Source organism: Sturnira hondurensis, unplaced genomic scaffold (assembly GCF_014824575.4).
Source record: "Sturnira hondurensis isolate 20B ecotype Veracruz unplaced genomic scaffold, ASM1482457v3 Scaffold0008897, whole genome shotgun sequence".
Classification (NCBI taxonomy): Eukaryota; Metazoa; Chordata; class Mammalia; order Chiroptera; family Phyllostomidae; genus Sturnira; species Sturnira hondurensis.
In genome coordinates this window covers 2,185,859-2,201,727 of record NW_028081528.1, presented here as the reverse complement: position 1 = coordinate 2,201,727, position 15,869 = coordinate 2,185,859, and the positions used below count along the sequence as shown (strand labels likewise).

Below are 15,869 nucleotides of genomic sequence, written 5' to 3'. Positions count from 1 at the left end.
ATGAAAGTGAAACTACCAAGACATGATCTGCTTGGGGAGGAGAGATGGCCAATCTCTCAGGGGAGAAAGGCCTAGAGCCCCTTCCTCAATGGCTTTTATTGGGTTGTAATACAAAGGAATATAGGCAGCAAGGATCAGACAGTAGATAACATTTCAAAGAAATCTGAGGGCTTAGTCTGAGTCAGTGTCTGTCAGGTAAGGGGGTTGCAGAAATTTTGGGAGACATACTCATTTCCTGCTCGGACCTTTATCATATTTATGAAAGCACTCTTAGCAAAGTGGGCTTCACAGGACTTTTAGGAACTCTTTCTTAGGCCCTATTTCCCTGGATCCTGCTCTAGCTGTCAAGGGGCTGCACCACCTCCCTCATCACAGGTTTTAGGCTTAAGTGGATTAGAGCCAGGAAGTGCTTCTCCCAGAGGACACTGGGACTCAGGCTCTGTTAGAATAGCCAGGGGGTGAGGGTCCATCACTCCCTCTTTGTTGCAGCCCCCCAAGTCCTTGCATGATGGCCTCCCAAGTGATTGTGTCTGGCTTAGGTTGCCCCCACTCTGAGAGACCTTACCCATCTCTGACTAACAGACCAAGCATTGGGGGCTGGGGATGAAGCAGAGACAAGCTTTGTCTCCTTAGTGGCTCACATTCCAGAGGTCACTCACTCAGCCTTAGCCATAGGGGGCGGTTACAACTCCTGAAACCAGGCAGAGCAGTTCCAAACAATCCTAGAAGAAGCCATAGGCAGTAAAATCTCAGACAGTGCTCATAGCAATATTTTATCTGATATATCCCCCCAGGCAAGAGAAACAAAAGAAAAAAATAAACAGATGGGGCTACAAACTAAAAAATTTTCACATAAGAAAACATTAACAAAATAATAAACAGACAACCCTCAGAATGTGAGAACATATTCACCAATACATCTGATAAGGGGTTAATAACCAAAATTTATAAAGAAATTATAAAATTTGAGACCAAAAACCACCAATCTAATTAAATAATGGGCAAAGGACCTGAACAGACAGTTCTCCAAAGAGGACTTACAGATGATCAATAGACATATGAAAAGATGCTCAACATCACTAATCATCAGAGAAATGCAAAGTAAAACCACAACGAGATATCACCTCACAGCTATCAGAATGGCCATCATTAACAAGCCAACAAACAAGAGCTGTCAAGGATGTGGAGAAAATGGGACCCTTTTGTGCTATTGGTAAAAATGCAGACTGATTCAGTCACTGTGGAAAGCAATGTGGAGACATCTCAAAAACTTAAAAGTGGATCTCTGCCTTTTGACCCAGTGATCCCACTTCTGTGAATATAACTGAAGAAACCTGAAACCCTAACTTTAAAAAATGTAAGCACCCTCTGTTCATTGCAGTGCTATTTACAATCACCAAGATATGGAAGCAGCCCAGTGTCCATTGGCAGATGAGCAGATAAAACAACTATGGGACATTTATACAATGGAATACTACTCAGCTGTGAAAAAGAAAATTTTACTCTGCAACTGCATGGATCAACCTGGAGAACATTATGCTAAGTGAAATAAGCCAATCAGAGAAAGACAAATACCATATGATTTCACTTATATGTGGAGGCTAACGAACAAACTGAACTAACAAGCAACATAGAGACAGACTCAGAGGAGAAAAGATGACAATTAGTGAGTAGGGGGAGAATGGAAGTGGAGGGACTAAGCAAAAAGAAGAAAAAGATTCATGGACAACAGTATGGTGATTGTAGAGGGATGAGGGATATAAGGGGGTTAAATTGTAATGGAAAAAAATACAATAAAAAATTAAAAAATATAGCCACATCTGACATCACCATAGAAAAAGGATATCAATGGAAACCATGATTTTTTTTCCCTCTCCTTCTCCAGTTGCCTACCTGAACCTACATTTACAGAACATTACTAACTAGTTGAGGGTTTAATTTCTCTTGCATTCCTCATTAACTTAAGAAGAATACTAACGAAGGCAAGAGTTTCATCTTAATTAAAGAATCACAGTTTTCCCAAGAACATTAACATCCTTGGACCACAGTTACTGGTACTTTAATGCCACGCTGTTTGCTGCAGTGGAGGGGTGGAGGGGGTGAGGTGGAAAGAAAGCAAGCCAGGTCATAAGGATCTTGGGGTGCCATTAAAATTTGGGGGGCAAAAGAGTGTTATTACCTAATTTTGTTTCAGAAAAGAAAATGGCAGGGAAGAACACAGTTGAGAAGGGATAGTCAGTTTAATGGCAGGGGACAAATAGGAAGGGTGTTAAATGCTGATTCCGAAGAATATATGCTGGCCCAGAGTAGAGCAACGGCAGTGGGGGAAAGTGAGACAGTTCCAAGGCAAAATTTACAGGGCATAACAGACATTTCAATTTAGCTAGAATCCACACAAAACCTCTATGATGCTATTAACTAATGTCACCACAATAAAGTTAATTAAAAAAAAGATCTAGGAATAGGACTTGGAGGACATGCTGATTGTCCTGATACTCCAGCCATGGTTAAAATAAGATGTTATTATAATTATTCCTTAAAATAATCTGCACTGTAGATTCTAAGGCTTGCCATAGGATTTATATTTAATGTGACATTTTACAAATCTATCTTTGTAGTTCAAGGCTTGGCACATGGAAGTGATTCTGCTGTTGCCTGGCAAGTCAACAGTGTGGAAACCAGTTCTGGACTGGTTGTGGCCATGGCCCACTCTGACCTGGAGAGTATTTTTACACCTAATTCTTAAGCTACCTAAGATCTACCCAGTGTTTTTTCCATGTATTATTTTTCTGCATAACTCAGCCAAAGCATGCTTCTGTTAAGTGAACTTCCATTACCTTAGTACCACATATGCAAAGAAAAGTTCAACTTGGCTCCAAATATTAGCATTTTTATTTACTCATTTTTCCATTAAAATATTTGTTGAACTGCTACTATGTGGCAGACACTATGCTAAGTTCTGAGGGGGTACCTGTGAATGAAATAGATAAAAATCCCTACCTTTTTTTTTTTCTAGCAGGGAAAGAGACAATAAATAAATTACATACTATGGCAGCAGTTGAGAAGTGATATGGGGAAGGGAGCATGGATATTGGAGTGCCAGTAGGGAGACACTGTTATATTTTAAGTGGATTGGTCAAAGTAGACCTCACAGAGGTGGTTAACTGAACAAACTGTTGATGAAGGGGTGGGCGTGGGTCACTGGGATATGTAGGAGGAGCACTTGAGGACTCATCAGTGCACAGGACAGGGACACTACAGTGTCTGGTGAGGCTGGATCACAGTGAGCCAGGGAGTGAAGGTGGGGAATGAGGTTAGAAAGGTCATCAGGGGCCTGCTGTGCAAAGCCTGGTGGGGTTGGAGTAAGAAGCTGGCTGAGATAACAGTAAACTGTTGAAGGTTTTGAGCAAAGGAATGCCATGCTTTGACTTAGGTTTCTTTAGGTCATTATGGCTATGGAATTGAGTGATTCTCAATGGGGGGCAATTTTCCCCCAGAAGGCATTTGACAATGTCTAGAAATATTTTAAATTGTCACTTCTGAGAGGTAATTTTCTGGTATGTAGTAGGTAGAGGCCAGGGATGCTACTAAATATACAAAAATGCACAGAACAGCCCTCACAACCAAGAATCATCCATTTCCAAGTCAGTAGTACCAAGGTTAAAAACCTAGGGGCAAAGACCTATAGATAAATGATTAAACAACATGATGAAATTCTGGAAAATTCTATAATTATGTGTTATATAAAAGGGTATATTACCCAGAGAACATATATACATAACCCATAGACAGACAACAGTGTGGGGAGAGCCAGAGAGAGGGGGGCGGGGGTTTGGTGGGGGTGGGGAATGGGGTCATTTGCAATGTGTCAACAATAAAAATAAAGTTAAAAATTTTCACAAAAAAGGGCATATTATATGTTTGGATATTGAAATCATTTTTCCTAAATTTACAGAAAACTAAGTATTAGTTGGGGAAAATTTTAATAATATACACTGAATTATATAGGAGAAAAAATAAAAATTGCAATATACTTCCAAGATTCCCAAATTTATTTTTATGGGGTACCTATCCAATAAATAAAAATGCATTCTTGTGTAGCTTAGTTTAAGATATGTACAGTACTTAAATATAATCTATACTTTAAAAATACAAAAAATACTATTTTAGCTAGTATAAACAGACTTTTATTCTCATGTTTTCCTCTCTTTATTCCATGCTACTAAATGTTTTGCATATGCTCTTTTCCAAAAATAGGTTCCATTTCTGGGATAAGTCATTTTAAAAGCATAACCAAATATATAGCATACCTATGAATTTCACAACCATGCACTGATGTCTTATTTAGGTTATTTATGTTGACTTACCATTTTGAGGTTTTAAATATTTGACGAAATATGGTTCTTTCAACAAAGTTGACACGAGGGATATAATTAATGTGGCCCCGAGGTAACGGGAACACGCAAGAGCCCAAATTGTATGGAATGCATGCTACTTTGTTTTATTCTGTAACAGCCTTTACACTCTATTACAAGGCTTGTGCTGCTCTAAATTATTCTTTTGGAACAAGGTCGAATATGTACAAATAAATAAATAAAATTTACTCAACCCATACCTGATGGAAGGGACCAACTGAAAGTCCATGACACAAAGCTTGTGAAACTACTGAAAACATGTACTGCCAATCAAGGAATTCTTTACAAATATTTGAAACAGCGTGTTACATATAAGTATTTCCATCTTCAAATGGTGGTTTGCTAATCTTGTACACCAATAGTCCTTTCTCCATCATAAAATGTCTGCTATTTATCAGATTTTCAGTATGTGCTAAAAGAAACGACGCCGCAGAGAAGACTGAGCTCAGGACCTTCTTAAAACAATTCTGTGTGTTTTAATCTAACCCTCCTCTAGACGGCTTGTGCGAAATGTTCTGATAAATAAGTATTTCAACTGTTTAGATGATGAAGTTTATAAACTTTGCCAAAAGAGGTATTTTTATTTAAATTTAGTTTGTAAAAGTGGTAAAATTTTGCTACATGGAAGAAACTCAGATTCCATTTTGGACAGGTGCTTGTTTTTGTTTTTGTTTTTTTTAATCAAATGCTTATTCTAATCTGAGACAAATTAAACTACCAAAGCACTGCTAGTTCCTCCAGCAATAAAAGAATACTAGCATTGGGGTACCAATATTACAGGCTTATTATTAAATATCTGTAAAATATGTTTTGAGGTAACCAGCCAACGCACAAATTAATTGTAGCTTAAAAGACAAATCACGTATATCACTTGTCTAAGCAGACTCAGTTCCTCCTGAAACACTGAAAGAGATAAACTGTGAACTGCAGATTCTCTCGCTCAGGCTTGCTAGAAGATGAGAAGTGGAAGTCCTTAGAAGGCCTCAGTTAATATGTGCCTAAATGCAGCTGCCTCCAGCTAATTGTATCAGGTGGGGTTAGAACAAAGGTGATCTGTAAAGGGAGGAGAAGCAGGACTAGTGAGTATCTGCGCAGCATAAAGAGAAAACCAGCCCTCAGAGAGCATAATGAAGGAACCAGAGTCACTTGAATAAACCTAGGAAAGCTGGGGCATTGAAGGCCCTTAGAAACAACCTGTACCTATTTTGTTTGCTATTCCAGGGTCCAGACTGGAAGGTTTAGTGTTATCATCCATTAGGTAACAAAAGGGAGAAGTCCTCGCCCTTCTAGTATGCAGGGCTCCAAACACACCAGGCTACATCATTGCCCCCCAAGATGACTGCTTTCTCTCATTCCATTCCAGGCAGTTTGCAAATGCAGTGTCCTCGCCAGGAGCACACCCACTCCCTCTGCACTTCCTATTTTTATCACTAGAGGAGGCACCATCATATTTATTGTTATATTCTATCATTAGCCTAAATGCAAGTACAGGATAAGCCATATCAGATAGGGTGCTCCTGGCTCCCAGTAACTTCTAAGCTCAACTCAAACTGGTACACACATTAGAGCATTTATTATGTCACACATCAAGGAGTCCCAAGAGTGTGAGAGCCTCGGTTTTGGTGCCTGGAGGATTCTCTGGGTTCTGCTTTTCTCTAAATGCTGGACTCATTCTCAAGTTGGTAGGATGATTCTTGGCTTCATATCAAAGCAAGAAAATATTCAGGAAACAAGGGACCTCTGAGGAAGTACTACCATGGCTAACATGCCCATTAGTTTTAGATCTTGAACCAGAATTTAAATGTTTCATGGAGTTTGACTAGTGAGGTAACTTAGCCACCAGTCAATTACTGATCAATAGGAAAACTCACAACAGTGTATTCACTTAGGTCACAGCCACTTAAAACTTACTTTGGGTATGCTATCCTTCCAGTGTCATGTGGACTAAATAAGTTTTTTTTTTAAGAACAAAGTTAAGTGATGGTGATTTTGGAGATAATAATAGTTCATCAAACACAAAGAGCCAAGTACAAGAAGTGAATCCTGCCTGTTGCATCCTTTCCCCACCAACCCCTCTTCTAAACTGATTATCTGTCAGTCACCAATGACTGGTTGGAGGCGGGACAGTGTTCACTACCAGAATGCAAAAAAAGCTCCCACCCCCCACCCCCCACAACCAAATCCCTAATTATACCTCTTCCTTTAGACCTACCACCAACATTTGTACATGTTCTTTCCTTCAAAACTGACCACTGAACACTACACCGAGCGCACGTGAACAACAAAGATTAGTCACTTTTGCCATGCCTTCTGATTCCCATCTTTTTCTCATCAGAGGTTGCACACTGTGACCCAGGATAATTTTTGGCAGAGTGTTTAAGAGTTTCCAATTTGCATGCCCTTAAGTGATGCATGTACTTTCCATTCCAGTCGTTAGCTGGCTGGGTCTCACAGATATTTGTGTTTGTTCTCCCAGAAATTATTTCAAGCTTATGAATGTATGCAAACCCTTAATACTAGCAGCATTTTTGTTTTCAATTGAGTTGGTTAAAGAGAGACTGAAATGCAATATGATATTGAAATTCTTTCATAAACATGGCTGCTTAAAAATTCAATGCTGTCAATCTGGACTACTGCTTGATAAGCACCCTACTGCTGAAAACTCAAAAAATAAATTTTTTACTCAGCTGGTGTTTAGACGTCTAAATTTGAAATGTTAAGCCTGGATTTATAGCGTGCAAAATGAAAGTTGTTGAAAAGGCGAATTTTGAAAGTTGAGAATAAGTTCCTGACTTGCTACCTGTGATGGTGACTGACTGGGCTTGTACTTAGTTCAGTCCTGCTCTTTGGCTTGGAGAGAGAGTGGCGCCACACTCAGGCTCCCACTGTGGGGGCGGCAGTGGCCTCCTACACACTAGCCTCTAAGAGAAACTTCAAGGGCCACACTCAGTGACTCTGAAGGGTGTCCCCTGCAGGTGGTGACATGATGGTTTAGTGCCCGGTCCTTCCCGAGGAGGCTAGATGAGCTTGGGCAGCAACTGGAAGGGAACCAACCCCTTCTACCTCTGACAGCAGGACAAAGGCGTATGGGTCGTGGGAACTGCCCAGTGGGAGTGTTGATCTGGGGCGGTTCACAAGGGATCCTACCCCCAGAGCGTATTTTGCCAAGGCCAGGAGATCCTCAGGTGTAAGTACTAATGGGATAAAAGGTGAGGGGTGGTCAGAAGTAGCTGGCAAAGAGGAATTAACAGTTGAAGTAACCTAGTAGGGGAGACTCCAAACAACCCAGTAAGAGAAAAAAAATCAATTTTGAACATTTATTAGCACCAGAGGGTACAAATGAAATGACTGTTTCTCCCTTGCCTTTCCTCTACCTCCACATCTCCCCATTCCGTAGCAATCATGGAGAAGATTGGGGTGAAGGCGAGAAGCAAGGAAAACTCACCACTCCTCCCTAGTAATAAAGAAGACAGCCAGCCACCTGCCATCAGGCCTAGCTGGATAGGGGAGGAAAGGTAGGGGATCTTGTTTATAAATGAAAATTGAAAGCTGATTAATATATTTCTTTAGAAAGTGTCATTTCTGAACTATGACTATAACTCCAATGAATTGTAAGAGTTTGATTGGCATAGGGGAAATGAGAACAATTCTGGGACTCTCCAGGTTTTCTCCCAGGAGGCTGGGAAAGAGTAACCTCATCTGAGGAGCTTTGACAGGACATGGGAGACAAAAGCAATTGCAGTATAATGCATCTCACCAATTGTTTTATTTAATATATATATATACATATATATATGTATGAATATATATGTATATATACATATATATATATGAACTTTCTTACTGAAGTTTAAATTAAATATATAAAATACTTGTAAAGATTAGCTCTGTTGAGGCTTCCGGTCAAGATGGCAATGTAGGCAGACATGGCTCACCTCTTCCACACAACTACATCAAAATTACAACTAAAATATAGAACAATCATCACTCAGGAAGGTCAGAAATTGAGTTGAATGGAAGTCTGACCTACAGAATTGAAGAAACCACATTCATCCAAACTGGTAGGAGGGGTGTGGACATGGAACAGGTTGACCCCACACCCAGATAGATAAAAATTTGGGAGGGATATCTCAAGAGTGAGGAAACCTAGACACACACCAGGCCCCCTAGTCCAGGGTTCCAGTGCCAGGGAGATAAGTCCCCAAAACTTCTGGTTGTGAAAATCAGCAGGGGTTGAGTCAAGGAGGAGGCTGCTGGAGCCCTAAGCAGTTGATCTTGGGGAACCCAAACATGGACTCACCTACTCAGACTCACTCCCTCTGAGCTCTAGCACTGGGGTAGCAGCTTGAAGGGCACCAGTAGTATCAGGGAGAGAATGGCATCCAGACAAGCAGAGGCCGTTGTTCCTTTGCTGGGCCCTCCCTACACAGAGCCCGTAGGTGGGTGCCACATCTGAAACTCCATCAACCCAGCTAACACTGTTTGACCCCTCTGAGAGATCCCCAGAGGCTTTAACTCACCCAATTTATGGGCCCGCCCAAGCTGCTTTTCCATAAGAATGGCTGGTCTTGGCTCCCAAATCTTATTAAACAAGCAACAGCTGGCTTCAGTGAGCCCTAGCAGGAGCCAGATTAGTCACAGCCTGACTTCACCTGGGAATCTCCAAGTCTCACTAAGTGGCAGCCATTTCAGATTGCTTTACAGCTCAGTCGGGGTAGCCCCAGGCAAAACACAGATGGACGCTGACCTTTGCCTCCACCACTTGAAAACCCCAGGGGACAGCTACAGACCATTTCTGAGCACCACCTCCCTGCCTGTGCATAGCTGATCCTCCGAGGAGGGCGGAGGTTGGTGGTCAGTGGTCATAGCCAGTTCTTGCAGCTGATTGGCCTCGGTAAATACCTCTCATTGATCTGCCAACAGCAACCATGGCTCAACTATAAGAGGAGGGGGTATGCAGCCCATACAAAGGGTGCACCTTGAGTACCCTGCTTGGGTGATAGGGGAGGCTATGCCACCAGACCCTACAGGACACCTACTACATCAGGCCACACTACCTAGTCACAGAGTCAAAGCAGGTTTACCTATTACAAAGAGGCTGCCAAAATGAGGGACAAAGAAACATGGCCCAAATGAAAGAACAGATCAAAACTCCAGAAAAAGAGCTAAGCAAAATGAAGATAAGTGATCTATCAGATGCATAGTTCAAATCACTGGTTATAAGGATGCTCAAGGAACTTAGTGAGGACCTCAGCAACACAAAAAACATACAGTCAGAAATGAAGGATTCACTAATTGAAGTAAAGAACAATTCTCAGGGGAACAACAGTAGAGTGGATGAAGCTGAGACTCAAATCAATGATTTGGAATATAAGGAAGCATAGCCCTGGCTGGTGTAGCTCAGTGCATTGAATGCGGGCCCTCGAACCACACAGTTGCGGTTTGATTCCCAGTCAGGGCACATGACTGGGTTGCAGGCCAGTTCCCAGCAGGGGACTCATGAGAGGCAACCATACCTTGATATTTCTCTCCTTCTCTCCTTCCCTTTCCCTCTAAAGATAAATAAATAAAATCTTTAAAAAAAAGAATATAAGGAAGCATAAAACAACTAATCAGAATAAGAAGAAGAGAAAAGAATCCAAAAAATGAGGATAGTATAAGCAGCCTGTGGGACAACTTTAAGAGGTCCAACATTCACCTCATAGGGTTGCCAGAAGGGAAAGAGAAAGAGCAAGAAGCTGGAAATCTGTCTGAAAAAATAGTGAAAGAAAAACTTTCCTAATTAATTTGGTGAAGGAAATAGACATGCAATCCAGGAAGAGCAGAGTCCAAATTATGCTGGATGCAAAGGGGCCCACTCCAAGACACTTAATGATTAAAAGGCCAAAGGTTAAAGATAAAGAGAGACTCTTAAACGCAAGAAAAAACTTAGTTATTGAAAGGTTGCCAGATGGGAGAGGGAAGGCGGAGAATGGATGAAGAGGTGAGGGTGATTAAGAAGTACAAATAGGTAGTTACAGAATAGCCATGGGGATGTAAAGTACAGTATAGGAAATGGAGTAGCCAAAGCATTAATACGCATGACCCATGGACATGACCAATGTGGGGGCACTGCCTGAGAGAGTAGGCAGTGCTGGGTGGAGAGGGTTAAAGAGGGAAAAATCAGACAACTGTAATAGCATAATCAATATGATATAATTTTAAAAGATTAGCTCTATTAAAAACATATTAAGATAGTAATTTAATTATAGAGCCATTTAAAAATTAAATGTAATTTTACCTTGTTATGATGTAGCCATAAGTATTTTAAATTTTTAAACCTAGAAAGATCAATGACATCTGTCAGTTCCCTGAAAAATAAAAAGAAAGTAAACATTTGCGGTGATTAGTTCACTTAGGTGTTAGACAGGATATATAGCATGACTTTGGAGCAACTGAAAAACCTTTCTTTTTGTTCTTTCAAAATTGCTGGCACATTTACATGCTTATTTATGAAATTCTGTCCTTAAAATTTCATTCATTTGAATTAAGATTTTGTTAGCCAGTTAAAACAAACAGTTAAGGGGAATACTTTATCACACTAGTGGAAATTTATACCTCATTATGACTGAATTTATTGGGATCACATAAAAAGGGATTTCACTGAGGCTAGAGGAAAAAAAGAGAGGGAAAAAATTAGTGCAAAAGATACTGTACTACTCACAAGTAAGTGTGGGAAATACTATTAGCTCCTGCTTCAGCAGTGTCTGCAGGCTTCTTATTCTGGGGTTGTCCAGATAGATCTTGGCCAGACTGGGTTTAAGACATGAAGATTGCAGTGCATCAAGAGATAGAGACTAAATAACGTGTTTTATTCTCCCTTGGCTGTTTATTAAATAAAGGGTTAAAATATTGCCCATCCTTCTTATTTTTAAAGATTTTATTTATTTATTTTTAGACAGAGTGGGAGGGAGAGAGAAAGAGAAGGAAGAGAAAAATCAATGTGTGGTTTCCTCTTGCACGCCCTCTACTGGGGACCTGGCCCGAAACCCAGGCATGAGCCCTGACTGAGAATCGAACTGGCAACCCTTTGGCTCACAGGCAGCACTCAGTCCACTGAGCCACATCAGCCAGGGCTGCCCAACCTTCTTTCAGTGTGCAGGACTCTAGCTGTCTAAGTGGTCCTGGGCCTTGCACTGGTGCAGCTCATTCAACAGAGGGACAGACGGGTGGGGAAGGGGAGCTGCCAACAAAGAGGGCAAACCCTCTGAGTCACTACTGTGGGCTGGAGTATTCAAATGTCATTTGTGTCTCAGGGCAGATCTCGCGGGCCCAGGCTGAGTATGCATCCATACATGTCTCTGTTTATCAAACACAGGGCACATCCTGCGTGCTAGTGTTTTCTAGGCAATTTAAAAATATTAATGTTAATTAATATTACCTATATTAACACATTTGTGGCAACATCTTTTCATATTTATATTTATTTAACCTGAGCCACTAAGGGGCTAATTATTTTCTCACGTTTTTTAAACAAATATATTTTTTAAAATCATGCAAACATTTCTAAAGAAAAGAAACCTCTGTCACCAAATTTTTATATTGAAAAAATTTAAATCTAAGAAAAGTTGAAGAATAGTACAATGAATGCTTGTATAGCACTTATAATTTTTAATGTTTTGCCACACTCACACTCACTCTCTTTTACCTATATAATATACCTGTTTATTGGCTGTTAATTTCCTGGGGAAATCACTTGAAAATAAGTTGCAAACTTATTATTGCTGTATTCTCTCTCCTAAATACTTCCTGCACATCCCTTACATGACATTCTCCTGCATAACCATGATACTACTATCACATCTAAGAAAATTAAATTGAATTAATATTATCTGATATATTATTCATATTCAAAATGTACCTGTTGCCCTTATACTTCAGTTTGTTTAAACCCATAATTCCATCAATATTCATTCCTTGCTTCTTCAGCTGGCAGAATCCCTTAGTGTTAAATTTAGAACAGTCACTGTCTCTCCTTTTTTCCACTTAACATTGACTTTTTGAAGAGTCCAGGACAGTTGTATGATAGAATGTCTCACATTATTGATTTGTCTGATTGCTTTCTCATGATTAAATTCAAGGTAGATCATTTTTTCAGTTACACGGGTGGTAATTACTGCATCACATCAGGAGACAAATCATGCTATTCTGTCCCACTCTTGGTGAAGCCAAGTTTAGTTACAGAGTTACAGCTGTATCTGCCGTGTCTTTCTATTATAAAGAGTACAAATGAGATATAATATGTGGGGCAAAACTGACAGACTCCGTGTATGTCTCATTCCCTAGTAACTATATAGTCAGTCACTGTAGCGCCTGTGGATGACCTTTACCTGAATCAGTAGATTTACTTTCATAAATAGCCACTTCTAATGCGTTCTGTTTTACACTGATGACCTGGTAGTATTCTTTCCAGAACATCTGTCACAGCACATGTTCTCAGGGACTATTCAAGAAGTCATTGGTAAGATGCTGTTCATTTCCTCAGGGCAACAGAGACAGGCAAAGACCCCAGTTTACTGGGGTCCCAATTGTGAAATATTCTTTTTTGGATGCAGATGGATTAAATGATGACTTATTATTCTTGAGGTATAAAATGCATTGTCCTTTAGTTGAGAAGACACTCATTACCCATTGTTAGAAGATCAGTATTTCTAATTTTTTTCTAGTATTTTAAATCTTTTTGTAATCTACTTACCCTTGAGGTCAAATCATGAAAGGCCGAGGTACAATCTTTTGACCACACAAAATATCTGTTAGTATAAAACTAAGTGATTTGTAGAAAGATTCAAAGCATGATGTCAGAATTATATACCACCTGTTCCACTGTAAAATGTATGGTTTTAAAAATATTAAATTGGCCAGGTATTTATTCCCTTGCTCCCAAGACATTCTGGGCCACTACAAAGATAAACATTTTTCTCTTCAGTAATAAACTAAGAAATATTTATAGAAAACAAAAGACACGTGTTTATTAATACAGGATTTCCTCCAATTATCAGAGGTAAAGTTATTAATTTCATTGATAAAGTAGAACATGTCCTTTAAAGAATAACTGAGTTCTACAGATTAAAGATGCGTAGGAAGGTAAAAGTGTATTTAAATACATAGAATTCATGGAGACAAACAACATGAAGGGAGGAAAAGAAGAGCAGGAACAGAATCATTGTTATTAAAATGCCAACTGTGACTGCACAGGTGTCACTTGTTGGCTAGTAAATGCGGTCAGTCCAATCCCACCCGTCACTTCCTGCTCCTCTTTCGCTCGAGTTCCTGTGAGCAGGGTGGCTGCTCTGTATAGCACGGTGGCTTTACTGTGCCACCTGGGGAGTCGGACTAGAATCAAAGGAAGTTGTTACGAAAAGGAGAGTATTTTCCTCCTTACCAGTAAAATTAGTATAGGGGTTATCAGCTAGGGGTTATTTTTATAGTATGGAAGTATAATGAGTCATTATTCTCTAATAGAAGTAATAACATTAACTGTTCCAATGTTCACTGGGTGCTTACTGTGTACTGATCCCTCACCTACCTTCTACTAACTCATCGAATCCTCACCACAACACCACGACCTTGTGAAGTAGGTGGTATTGTTATACATAAGCAGGCAACAGGGTTTCCAGGTAAAATACAGGAGGCCCAGTATGTGAATTCCAGAGAGACAACACATGCAGTGTGGGACATACTTATACTAAATTATATATTCGTTTCTCTGAAAGTCTCATGTAACTGGACATTCCATATTTTCATTTGCTACACCTGACAAAGACCATCCAGCTAGAAGAGACAAAGCTGGGATTCAAACTTAGCACCTTCATTTGAATACGTTGACAGAGACTGTGAGTCCAATGAGTAGTAACGTCATTCGAGTGTGGTACACACCCATTCAGTCCTTGCAGGGAGGGGGACTGGACAAGAACACTTGAATCTGTGAAACATTCTGATCGACACTCTTTTATTTCTGACATAAAGAGAATACACTTACTGTTGGGAAAGGAACAGCTCAGAGACATCTGCATCCCTCTCGTGGCCACATATCCTTAGTTGATCTTCAACTGCCTGATAACATGTAATTAATCTGTCAAGGCGCATTCCACTGAGCAAAAATACTGAGACATTTGCAGTCCATAACAATAATGTCTACAGAAGATCAAAGGAAAGGTGAAAATGGAGGCAACCACTCTAAACCGATAAATTCTAATACTACAATTATATATTATTTAATCATTTTGCGGTTGAATTTCCCTATCCTTAATCCTGGGAACAGATGTGTAAATAAATTTTAATCAAAGAGAATAAATGCGTGTTTGTACATATACTCAAAAAACAAGTGTTTGATTCTCTACAAGGTAATTTAGTATTTAAATATTCTTAAATGCCCCTTCAAACACAAAGAATTTGTATTTGATAGGTTTTCCGTATTTACAGAGGATTCTCAGTATCAACGTTGGAGGTGAAGGAAGTAGAATATAATGTACATTATCATATGGGCACTTGGCATCCTGTAATTCTCAATAAATGTCAGACAAATGAATAAATGAGTGAATAAACATCATTTTCCTTTCTTTGCAAAGGAATCATGTCTTCAATTTTCATGAATTACTAACACGCTTGAACCGTGGGAATTTTTTGGTGAAGAAGCAGCAATTTTTCCTCCCATAGGTTTTGTTTTGGAAATGTAAATCATAATTTTCCATGAGGGACTAAACCTCCCAAGACACAACAAAAAAGTGAATAGTATAATCGTTGTACTTCTGGAATCTGACAAACATTGTAATTATCAGAGTCAAAACAATCAAAAAATTTCAGCTGGGATTTGTTGTGGGTGGTGAGGTTGTAATGCCAGTAAGTGGTTTATGAAACTTTGACAATGGTTTTGTTATTTAGTGGAGGACTTTCAGATGGGTTAGATTTAATGAGATGAGCAAATATCTAAAGTGACGAAAGTAGATATCCTGGGGATGGGGAGCAGCTGCTAATTGATATTCCTAAAAACTTTCCTTGTTACCCTGTTATACAAGCTGAATCTTGAGGCTTGGAGAACTCATTGGCTCAGGTATAGGCATTTCCATCAAGGTATTTTGTTACCCTGACAAGCAAGCTGGATCTGGGGCTTGGAAAACCCAATACATCAGGCTTACACATCTTCATCTGGGTATTTTAACGGAAACATCTCAACTTCTATGGTATCGTAGAAACACATGGTCAATCGCAACTGTGCCAAAGTACTGAGATGTTAAAGTCCAGCCATCTATTAAAATGCAGCTATCTATTAGAATCATAAATGTGCATTTAAATTGATATGCCATTCCACATCTAGCACTCAGAAAAACAGTGGTGCATACACACAAAACAAAATATGAATATTATTGCTCACTTCAGCATATAGTATCAGAGTTGTCTAATATGCCCCATTAATTG

The 15,869-nt window shown here is 39.7% G+C and overlaps 1 protein-coding gene across 1 annotated transcript in view; it reads right to left on the bottom strand.

Moving 5' to 3' along the window:
* The window catches only part of LRRC72 (leucine rich repeat containing 72), a 38,873-nt gene that overhangs the window by 19,155 nt on the left and 3,849 nt on the right, over positions 1-15,869 (bottom strand). Inside the window, exons 3-4 of the mRNA XM_037056247.1 lie at positions 14,434-14,507; positions 10,696-10,765 (exon numbers count right to left, since the gene is read on the bottom strand). Of these exons, the coding sequence (XP_036912142.1) occupies positions 10,696-10,765; positions 14,434-14,507 (144 nt within the window). The remainder of the gene's footprint in view (positions 1-10,695; positions 10,766-14,433; positions 14,508-15,869) is intronic.